The sequence below is a fragment of the Artemia sp. Qi Xiang Cuo genome, chromosome 13 (assembly GCF_049724085.1).
Source record: "Artemia sp. Qi Xiang Cuo chromosome 13, ASM4972408v1, whole genome shotgun sequence".
NCBI classification, from domain to species: Eukaryota; Metazoa; Arthropoda; class Branchiopoda; order Anostraca; family Artemiidae; genus Artemia; species Artemia sp. Qi Xiang Cuo.
In genome coordinates this window covers 42,692,507-42,704,618 of record NC_142806.1, presented here as the reverse complement: position 1 = coordinate 42,704,618, position 12,112 = coordinate 42,692,507, and the positions used below count along the sequence as shown (strand labels likewise).

General features: G+C 36.0%; 1 protein-coding gene across 2 annotated transcripts in view; it reads right to left on the bottom strand.

Moving 5' to 3' along the window:
• Positions 1-399: 399 nt before the first annotated feature.
• The window catches only part of Osbp (oxysterol binding protein), a 119,449-nt gene continuing 107,736 nt past the window's right edge, over positions 400-12,112 (bottom strand). For both annotated transcript variants that reach the window (XM_089099314.1, XM_089099315.1), the window contains 3 exons: positions 8,866-9,035; positions 4,083-4,303; positions 400-1,667 (listed from right to left, as the gene is read on the bottom strand). In XM_089099314.1, the coding sequence (XP_088955440.1) occupies positions 1,525-1,667; positions 4,083-4,303; positions 8,866-9,035 (534 nt within the window). In that variant the 3' untranslated portion in view covers positions 400-1,524. The remainder of the gene's footprint in view (positions 1,668-4,082; positions 4,304-8,865; positions 9,036-12,112) is intronic.

Sequence of the window (12,112 nt, the reverse complement as noted above, 5' to 3'; positions counted from 1 at the left end):
CCAAAGATTGGCCATTTTGTGAAATAAACATAAAAAAGTTCACCAGGTGAAAAGGGTGAAAAGATTCACAAGGATGGATTCTAAGAAAATTAAAAATTCATGGAAGGGGGTAAAGAGTACAGCCTTGAACAGATTGGGGTGGAGGAGGGGGAGCAAGCGTAGCTGTATTGGCATCATGCTGCTTGGTGCGGCAGTGAGTTGGTAGCGGTAATAGTAGATCGCACGCGTTAAATTATGACTGAGAATACACAAGCAGGTCTTGAAAGTTTCTGGAACTTTCACAAAGCTACACGACGGACTGACAGAATTATATAATGAATCAAGTACCGAATATATTTTGATTTTGGAGGGTCAAGCTACCTACATCGTGGTTGTAAATCAATCGTCTTAGTCGGAAAATCCGAGTTTATCATCCATGCATTTCTTCTTATAATCAACAAAAATATGACAAAAGCTCAACGTGAATGAAATACGCTTCTTTTCTTTTTTTTCTAAACTCTTTCAAAATCTTTGCCAGCTCAAAAAACGACAAAAACAATAAACTTACAAAAAATTTCATAGGGATTAAAATCAAATATTACCAAATCTCACTAACTCCACAGAAAGTAATTAAAGCCTAAAAACATAAGCATAAATAAAATATTAAAAAGCAGAGAGAACTCGACAAAATCATCTATTCTGCAAATAGAAACATTTATTGTTAACTGGCAGAAATTAGACTGTCAGCGGTTTTAATTTTCACCCCGCATCTGAGTAATTGGTTTGTACAAAAATAAGATGAAAACAAAGGCCATGAAGTAGGGATTCCACTCATCTATATTTTCCAGCCAAGACTCAATTTTTAATAGATATACTACAAGCAGCAGAATATTACCTTTACAGAAGACTCACAATAATACAACAGACATAAATCAAAGTTTTTCTTCCACGATTTGTATTGACTTGAGTTTCAATCCAGGCTTTTTCCAATAAAAAACCCTCTGGATTTAAACTCAAATCAGATCAGGGTAAGAAATCAATCAAGTAGATTATATATTTGTTTAAATTTAGGGAGGCCCAACCAAATACAGCTATTACCCCAATAGTTGAGAAAACTAGTCTTCTTAAGGTCCTTTGGTGTGATCTTAGGGGGAGATTCAGGCCACAAGCCTCTGTAAACCGGTGTGGTTACATTACTTAGTACAAAGGAAAGTATTTGAAAAAAAAAATCAATAATGAGCAAAGTGAAGATAGTAAATACAACTGCTAAAAACTCCTTTCAAACAAAAACTCCTATTGACATGCTCTAATTCTTGAATCAGATTTCATCTGATTCAAGAATTTGAAACTCATTTGTAACTCTTTAGAATGTTGGTGCAACCAACCAAACAAGAAAAAAAACGACTGCCAACATTTTTCCAAACACATCCTTCTACCGCCAGCGTCTATAGGCAATATATACCAAATATAAGTTAAAGGCTTAAAACCCTTGTCAAAAACTCAACGAAGCAAGACACTGAACAGAAATAACACACTGGAAACCGATTAGAATATATCAGGGCAGACACTCCAATTTTGTTTTTCCTTGCATTCCCAGTATCCACCTTTATATAGATGATGTACAGAATTGGTGATTGGTTCCATTTCTTTCTTAAACCAAACTGGCTCGTACTGGGGAACAGGACGACCTGAATCAAGAAGAAAATACTTTGAAAATTGACTAGGCTACGAGGCAACCAATGGTCTTTTTTAAGAGCCAAAATGCAAGAAAGATAGAATTGAGCAAGAGAGAAAAAGGAAGACAGAGAGGAGAGAGAGAGAAAGTTTAATAATCATTTGAAAATAGATTGGATAGTCGTAAAAACTTAATAAGCTATGATTAGAAGTGAGGAGTAACAGAGGTGGAAAATAGTAATGGCTCAATATAAGTAATTAAATAGCATGGCCTCAACAGAAGACAATGAAACTGTACACTAAAAAGACTAGTAAACAATAACAGAATTTGTGAGGAACATGTCAGTATGCTTGTAGCTTTATAAGTAATTCACTGAAGAATTTGAGTTATTCACGAGTAGCCTGAAAATGCATCACGTTCATGTTCACACTGAAAATATCAAAATGTTTTTCAAAATGTCAGCAACCACCTGAACATTACGAGTGAGAGGCTGTAGGGAGCAACGCCCCCCTCTCCTTCACAGTAATTTCGGGTTGTTTCACACTCTAACTCTAGGTTTTACTTTTATTTTTATTATCATTTATTTTTATTACCATTTTTTTTTTTACATTTCTATTTACTTACTGAAGCTTTCTTTTTTATTATAGAAAAGCTACCTTTCTTCTTTTTAGTGGCGTTAGTTCACGAAAGTTTAGGGGAGAAGGGCAAATTCGTCGTTTTTCAATATTTGCAACGAAAATACAAAAAAAAGTATTTTTCAACGGAAGTACCCTGAAAAGGGTATTTTTGGAAATCTAAGGGGAGACGAAAAATCTAGGGGGTGAGGGCACAGACCCCTTCCCCAATTAACACCACTGCTTCTTCTTCAGCTTTATATATTATTAGGAGTATCTTTCTGCTAATCAATATTACTTCACAATCTAATTGATTACAAGTGAAGTGGATAAACATCTCACTGTAGAAAGGAGTAGTGTCCGGCATAGACCAATCAACTGTCAACACGAAAAAGAGAATCTGGTGATCGCATGTCTTTTCATTTAGTGTTTAACTCAGGATGTTCATTGGAAATATTGTGTCAACCCTGACGTAATCAGCCAAGTTATGGCACGTAAATAGAGATAAGAAAGCTTCTAGCCTTTGAAAGTGAGTACTTCCAAAAATCCTGAGCATATAATGAGCGGATCGTTCAAAATACTGATATTTTAAAAATGACCAAACTATCCAAAAAATTGGTACTTTTAGAGGCACAGGACCATCTGAAGTATGTTAAGGACACCAAAATAAAGCCATATTACTCAGCTAATTTTCTCAATTAACTCATTGAGCAGATGGTAGTTCTCAAAAATATAAATTTAAACCTTGCCTACGATCTCTGTAAAATACCAAAATATTACCGCATTTAATTTCGGGCACGCCGATGTACATATGGATAGATGACACTTTAAAGTAGCATAGCCTCTTTCTCGGAAATAAATATAGTCACCTACATTCTGCCTACCCTTAAATCTGCTCACAAGAGGCCCATAGAAAGATATATCAGACTGAATTTGAAAATGCCTAGATGACAGACAATGTCAATAAAATGAAACACCTAAGCTGTCAAATCAAATGCATAGAATTTTTATTATGATTCATTTTGTTCCTAAACTAGAAAAGTACAAAAAAATCATTGAGGTATGTCAGATCTTTTTTCTAACTGATTAAGGCATATGCAACGTACATTCAAGTTAAGATGTGCGAAACTATTTACACTGATAAATACAGTTTTTGACGCAAAAATAAAGGATATGATTTTCAAATTAAACTTTTTTCACGCAAAGCCTAATAATACAATCAGACAAGTTACTTGCAAGAACAGACAACAAAAAATCACTGCATAAAAATTGGGATTATGGAACAGTTCTAACTGAACTTTTAAATACAGAGTAAGAAATTCTACTTGAATCTTATAATTTAGTAACTGAAAAAAGGCCTATAATGGAAGAAAGGTAGAGATGGCTAGGACACATCCTACGGATGAAGGATGACGAATTGCCAAAGATTATCCTTGTCAGCCAACCGTGTAGGGCCAAACGAAAAGCAGGTCGTCCATGAATGGGATGGGAGGATGTCGTAAGAAAAGGTATAAGGGAAATGGATACTTCGTGGGAGGGTGTAAATAGAGAGGCTTTAAATAGATTGGGATGGAGGAGGAGAGTGTGTAGCTGTGTTTTCCTCAGGCGGCTTGGTGCTGCAATGAGTTGTTAGAAGCATTAATAGTAGAAAAAAAAAACAACAAAAATTATGATATTGAGCCTCCACTGTAATTGGTTAAGTAGATTCAGAACAAAAAGAACGTAAAAAACCTTAAAATAAGTTTATAGATCCCAGCCTTAAATAAAAAAACAAATGTTTGAATTATTTCCAGAATTTAATGTCAAAAATATACCATCTTGTGCAGCAAGCTCCGCCTCTAGTTCTCTCGTTCTTCTAGTTGCTCTCTGTTTATTTTCCAAACTTTCCTTTTTTTCATTGGATTGATCCCAATCCCCCTCCTCCATAAGTCTTTGATCAGGTCGGAGTCGACTATCAGTTGGAGCAACACCTTCTTCTAATTCATTTAATTGACAAGCGAATTCTGAGAAGTTGTAATATTTCTCGGCTTCCGGCCTAAAGAGAAGATGAAAATATACTGCTTCCTGCTTCACGCTGTTCGGAGTTCAAATAAATAAAATAGTCAAACTGCATCCATTAATTTAAGTTCTCTTTGGAGTCACAAAAACACGAATATCACTGACATAACGATTAAAACAATTAATTAGATTATTACAGGGACTAACAGGTCCAGGAACGCGACGTGGGGCGAAAAAAGCAGTTGAAGAAAAGAAGATGATTTCTGGCGAAAACAGCTCTAGGATCTGCTAGTCCGACGAGACTTGCTATTTGCTCGCAAAGCCACGTGCTTTGCTATAAGACAAAGGACAACTCTGAATTCTAGGCAAAGACCTATTTCTATTCCTTATAATAAATACACCTAATAACTATTATCCCTATTGACTGCACAAACTTTATCCTCTTTCCCCCTAGACTAACAAAAAAAAAAAAAAAAAAAAAAAATTAAAAATTCAATAAAAAAATCTTAAAGTTGAGCAGTTAATGCTTCACAGATTTAATTTGGGGGCATTCTGCAACAAAGTTTCTAAACACAACATACACAGCCATTTAGTAGGGTACTCTCCTATTATAAGGCCCGCCTTCCATGATGGCACAAGATTTATAGATATTCAATAAAACACATTTCTTTATTCTCTAAATGGTAAAACAGTATTTTTATGCTATTGAATAGGACGGGAACTTTTTTGACAAAAGCACACAAGAAAGAGAACAAAGAGGAAAAACATTTAGTTCGGAACAGTTGATAAAGTAAACACCACTAGAATATCCCTTTTTTATTTTCTTATTCATCTTAGTATACCCAAACCCATATTTGAAATGGCTATTGGTTTTGAAGTAGAGCAACGCAAGTCCTCCACTAATCTTCATACAAATAATAAGAGGAGGCATGCCTCTATAGCCAGAGGCATGGCTATAGCGCCGCCTAAGTAAATATCCATCAGTGGCGATTTGAGGGAGGACAGAGGGGGCATTTGCCACGGGCGCAGAAATTTTAGAGATGCAAAATTTCAAATAAATAATCTAACGGCTATAATCATTTTGTAGTTTTTTCAATTTTTATTTTTATTAAGATTAAGTAGAGGGCGAAGTTGGCAGTAAGTACAAGCAAATTGAATCCGATATTTTCATTGTTCCTATATCTTCATCACCACTCCTTGAAAATAAAAGTCAGTAGCAATAAAAGTAAAATACTGCGATGGTTAAGATCCCTATTAGTTGTTCCACTAACTCCAAGACATGAAGAAAATAATTCAACACCGACACATTCTCTTAAAGAAACCTATAGATGTGTTAGAATTAATTGTGCAGTACGGAGATGAAGGGGTCTTCGCAGTGCAGTGTCAGTGGCCAGTAATGAGAGGTCGTTCACCTTAGACCCTTCAAAGCCAGGAATGGCGCATAGGGCGTCTACGAAACCTCGCGAGACATCATAAAGCTGAGCTGCAGCCCTTACTTCCCCCCACTGCAGTTGAGGAGGCATCTTCCCTCTACTCAGATCCTGTTCATACTGCAGTCGCAAGGTGTTCTTGGACGTCTTTTACGCCTCCCTTCAGGGCACCACTCATAAAATCTACATGGGAGTGGATTCTCTGGAATACGAAGGACCAAGGTACGTCCCTCCTACGTTTCAAAAGGTCAGTAACGAATGGTTGACCGATTTTCTGGCAAACTCCGTTGTTCGTGACCTTTTCCTACCACGATATGTTCAGTATTCTTCTAAGGCGCATGTTTTCAAAGGCTAGGACGGAATTCTCCAATTGGACATTTAGTTTCTAGCATTCACTTGCATAGAGGAGAATGCACATCCCATTGCCATTCGTGAGGCGGAGCTTCAAGCGCATAGAGTGTTTCCTACTGCGCTATATTGGTTTCAACTTATTAAAAGCCGATCTAGCTCATCGAATCCTTCTCTTCATTTCGTTTGTTATTTCACCATTATAATCAATTGAACTCCCGAGGTAGCTAAATTCATTGACCTGTTCAATTGCTTTATCTTTGCATTTCAGTGTCAGCAGAGTCAGATGTAGCCATTCTCTTTGTCATTACCGACAATTACTGTAAGTCCCACTTTTCCGACCTTTTCATCTATGGCGTCGAGTAGCAGGTGCAGTCACGCTTGTTTCGCTTCTTCGAGAAGAAAAGCGTCATCAGCGAAGTCCAAGTCAGAGACCTGTAGGCTGCAAAACTTCACTCCAGAGCCTTAAGACTGCCTTATAATGTAATCTATAACAATAACAAACAGTAAAGGGGATGGAACACATATATGTTTGCCACCAGACACTATCTTGAAGCAAGGCGTATCCCCAGTTTCTGTGGGCACACAACATTCACTATCTTTATAGAGAGTGATTTTCATTTTGACTAGTTTATCAGGCAATCCGTAATAGTGTAATTCAAAATCTTCCATAAAATCATTTGATCAAAAGAATCGAATGCCTTTTCAAAATCAATGAAGCATGAATATTACTTTTGTCCCATTCCCCAGACTCTTGAACCATTAGTCTAAGAATAAAAATAAGATCATAGCAAGTCCTACCAGGTCGAAACTTGATGCTCCTCCAGTTGTCACAGATTAGCTCATCGCCCTTCTTGAAGAGTTTGGCCAGCATGTCCTTGATCTAATCTTTTGGTACTCTTTCGTTATTCCAGAGGACCGCTAGGTGAGCAGTCCAAATAGTTATGGAGGCTCGAAAACATGTCTTCAACATCTCTGCCGTGATCCCATTGACTCCAGATGCATGTCCATATTTTAACTTTTTCACAGCTGTCGTCATTTCTTTGGTGCTGGGGTGGGGGATCAGCACTTACGTCAATTAGTAAGAAAGGTCAGATCGACTATGGGCCAAAAGTGACTAAATGATTTAGCATTAATGAGCATAGAACGCGAAGAAAGCTATTAATTGGGAAAATATAATTAATAATTTTTCAGAGGTTAAAGTAAGAAGAGTTAGATTTAAATAAATAGCAAATATTGTTAATAAATGAAAATGTTGTTAAAATTTGACCGGAAAATTTTTGGCAGACGGGGGAGGGGGCTAATCAAGATTTTGCCCCGGGCGCGAGAGAGGCCTGAACCGCTACTGATATCCATTTACCTTCAATGTAGCATCTCTTTCTTCCTTTTTTTCGGCAACTACTTTGTATGGAAGGAGTAGCCTTAAAAAATTAAGAGGGGGATTGGTCGATTAGAAATTAAATTCTAGAGCCCTTTTTAACAATCAACAGGGATCCGAGGGCAACCAACCCCTCTCCAAAGCCCTTTTTTCTATCCCCCTAGTAACCTTCCAGATTTATTTCTTTGTTTTATAACCTTCCGAGACATCCAAAAGGAGTATAAATAACCTTCTGAGATAGCAATTTTGATAAGAATAGTCGCAAAATCCTATATATGTATTACTTCGTCGGGATGACATGTCCCCCCCTCCAACAGCACCTAGGGCAAGGATCATAAATAATGCAAATTAGCAAACGTTTAAAAATAGGTTTTATAGTAGAAAAATACAAAAGTGTACTTATAGCCATAAACGTTCGGCCCAAAAGGGACCTAAAAACAAAATTGGAATCCAGCACACCTAAAAAGGGCCCAAAAGAGCTAAAAATCTTTTCTTTCGATTAACTCAAAACATTTTTTGGGGGCATGGGCCCTCAAAAATGAGGCCAAATTTTATTCGATCGGTTTGAAACTTCTATCCTTAAGTCATTGGGCGATGGGACACTAATTCACAAGGAAAAATGTAAAAGAGTTTTTGGTTCCGCCAAAAATTGGACCAAAAAGGGTCATAAGTATTTTTTTTTTTGGGGGGGGGGGGCGGACTCCCAAAATTAGGGTCCCAAAAATACCCAAGGCTTTGTTTTCGAGATTGGCTTAAAACTTCAAAAATCATCGTTAGAGATAGGAAGACCAAATATTTTGTTGGGATGGAGTAGGATATTAGGGAACCCTGAAATAAGCCCAAAAGTTAATGTCTCTGATCAGTCTTAAAGTTATAGCCATAATTCCCTGGACCAAGGGGAGCCAAATGTGAAAAAATATAATTTAGGGTAACCCCCCCCCCCTCCACAAACCAGAGAAAAATCAGGTTTAAAAAGGAACCAAAAAAATTTCTGATTGTCTGAAAACTTGCATGCTCATATCCTTGGCTTCAAAAGGTCATATACCAGAGACAGGGCGAAATCTGTTCTGTACAATTTGCGTACAATCTCTCAAACTTTGCAAAAATAATAAAACACAAAAAGACTAAGATCCTCATAAAATCCCATAAATAAATGGCTTTTTACCAACTTCCGTTATTTTCTGTAATTTATTCTTTTACGTTTTATTGATAATTTCGGATTTTTTTGTTGTCTTTCTCACGACAAAGATATCAGTTACAGCTAGGGACTTATTCATACTTTTAAACTTCCGAGTTTATTCCAAAGTTTTTTTCATTTTTTTGGCCAGGTGAAAACCTTTATGCCTTCCAAGAACCGGGAAAAATGTCTTTCGAGTAACAGGTTAATACTGCCTAATAACACATACCACACTAATACACAAAATAGAAAAAATTTGAACTTACGGAGGATATCTTCTTTGCCAAACAACAATTGGTACCTCTGTTTCAAGAACTTGCTTCCCTTTGACCTGAGATCGTTTTTCAGCTACTTTTGCGGCTTCCATCTTGTTGTCCCAAGTTCCATTGAGGACCCAAACAACTTCCCCTTTTGAATTCATAACTGCACCAGTAACCTAAATGAGGTCAATTAGCGTAAAGGCTCGGTTTCTTATCAGTAAATAAACTCAATAAAAAACTAATTTTTTAAAACGAAAGCAATGAGCAACTTTAAAGCTTAGGACGAGCAAAATTATAATACACATAAAAGGGGGAAGGCTGCCGCGCCTTTGGTCACCAGTTCCTTGCATTAATATTTCGCAATAACTTTTCTAGAAGCATTTTAGAATGCAACAAGGATAGCCATGAGAATATTTTATTTACTGACTGCCTTTCATAAAATTTAAAATGAATAATTGTATTGTTTAAAACAAATAAAACAAAAGGATCCCTTTCATTCTGTATACTTATTGATGAAAAAGTCCAACTTTAGAGAGCATTTTTTTGAAGTTTTAGAGCTTTCATATTAGGATCACTAAGAAAAAAAGTCAAGGTTTTACGTAAAGAGTGGAGCGTTTTAGGGGGTTCAGCAACCGCCTTTGAATATAGTTTTATCCAGTTTTACACAAAAGCAAATAATTACAGAGTGATAATGAAAAATAATAACAGTTTACGTTTTTGATTGTTGAGTTAAATTGATTATCAAACGGACAAAAATCGCCAATCTCGCTGAAAATCAATATTGTCAATCTCTCAATAAAAGCAAGAACCTGATCGCCAAGTGGGATAAAAACGATTGACACGGAAAAATGCTTATTGAGGTGTACTTTAGAACAGCTTAAACTTAAACGTAATTTTTCTACCCCTTCCTATATAGAATATATGCTCTTTATTCCAAGTTTTACAGTAGCCTTTACTTTTATTAAAAGAAAAAAAACTCAAAAAGCTCAAATTTAATTTTTGTTAGTCTTTAATATCCGATTCGTGGTGATCCCCAGCACCGTGAGTCTGAGAAGCTTGCGGTTGGGCGGATTCCCAAGTAGCATCTGAGTTTCAGATGTCGAGCGGGGAGGAGGAGCGTCTAGCCCAGCTGCAGGAAGAAGATCCGAAGCATTGGGGATATTCACGAAAATAACGTGAGAGACGAAATTAGCTTTCATATGAAATCTTATTAAATCCCACATTATATTATCTCAGAGACAACTATAAAAAAGGACGTTAGACGTTCCCTACACATTTATTGTTAATTAGTGGTCAAATTGGACACCCTTCGAATCACCATATACTAATAAAAATCAAAACAATAAACCTGGTGCAATTTTTCTATTCGGCGTCATGTATGAGGGGTTATCAGACCCTATACCTTAGTTTTCCTAGTGCCTTCAGAGGCACATAGGGCGTCAGTGAGTATCCCCAAATCTTCTCGTACGGTGGGCCACTTTGTAGATGCCCTTCCTCTCTGGGATGAAACCCGTTTTAAGGGCTCTTCTGTCAGGTTCGTAACTCCTACGGAGCGTTCTAATTGGTCTTCCTCGATGATGGGCGCCTTTCGGTTGTCACTGGAGAACATTTTTGAAAGTCTATGAGCTGACATGTGAAGAATATGTCCAAGGTATCATTATCTTCGTTGTCTCACAATGGAGGCAACGTCAGCCTCTTTAGAAATTACAAAAATTGTTTGTGATCATAAATGATTATTACCATTACCATCCAAGTTATCATTTCCAAGTTAGCGGTAATTGGAAATTTTTCGTGACTAGTTTCTTTAAAAACGCATTATTAAACGTTTGGTTGTTGCTGTAACTATAATGATACCATGAAATCCTACATGTCTGGGTACGGTTAAACGGAGGTTTCAACCTGGGATCAACAAAATAGAAATTGTCGCATTTTTTACCGAGAAGGGGGTTTTCTTTCCAGGAGTAATCGTATAAAGCCAGTGGACGTAGGTTATCCAGAGAGGGTTCTTGGAAAGGATATTCAAAGTTCAAGTGCCCTCTAAAGCTTGTTTTTTAAATTAACTGCCAAAACAATAGTCGCAGGGGGAATTCCATCGCCAAGCTTGGTATAAACACCTGAGATCCGTCAACCTTTAATATATAATTTAGAATATTTGAATAGCTAAAAAATCTGATAAGATTTGAAGTCCGTTTCTATAGAGACAACAAATTGATCCTTTTGAGATTCTTTTTTCTAGTCAGTTGGATGTTTTATAAGAAATATTTATGGGATGGGCTTCCTACGACAGTGGTAAAACTAGGAAAAAGCATTAAATGGATATTTTGGCAAATATTCAATGTCAGCAGAAAATAGACAACAGAGGAAAGAAGATTACAAGATTTGTAGATGCATATCCTTTTTTTATGAGATAAGATATAAGACTCTTACACCTAGTCGAGAAAGGATGACAAATGTTGCCATTTTTCTTCTGTTTATTTTTTTTTTTTTTAAAAATTTCTGTCTTTCAGGTGATAGAGGTTTTTGTCACAATCCTTTTTAAATTTCATCTACAAAACTATGTCAAATGTGCATTAGATAATATTAATCATAGACTCAATAACGTAGAAATTTTTTAAAGATAAAAAATTTCGATAAAGTATTTGAATTTAAATAAAAATTGAAAAGTATTGAAAAAATGAAAAATTAAATCAAGCTGGACCTGATTTTATGACAATTAAAACTTCAAAGTCACTTTATTCTCTTATTTCTAGCCAGTTAGTGGATCATATTAAGTTGCCACTTAAGAAGCGTGTTTTCATATTTGTTTAAAAAAAAATAAAGAAATTATACCACGATATAAAAGCGGTGATAAGAATGATTTAAATAATCATCGCCCCATTTCACTTCTTACTCTTATACCCACGCTCTTAAAAAAAAAAAAACATGCAGTCGTTAAAGTAGGTATTTTAATAAAATAAATTTTAAACTCTAGTCAATTTCGGTTATGTGATGGAATTTCTACTAAGCATCCAATGATGCAAATATTGACCTTTGTTAAAGCACCCAAAAAAAAAAAAACAATTCAAACAAAAAAAAAAAAAAAAAAAAAAAAAAAAGTATCTGGACCTATCTATTCATACTGAAAACAGCGATTTTTCAGAGCAGCACGTCACTCTTGCCAGCTTGATCCGTGTAAATAAAAAAGCAAAACTGATTAGTTAAATTTGACAACACTTTCTGTCCATAAAAAATTTAAACATTAACAATCTATAGT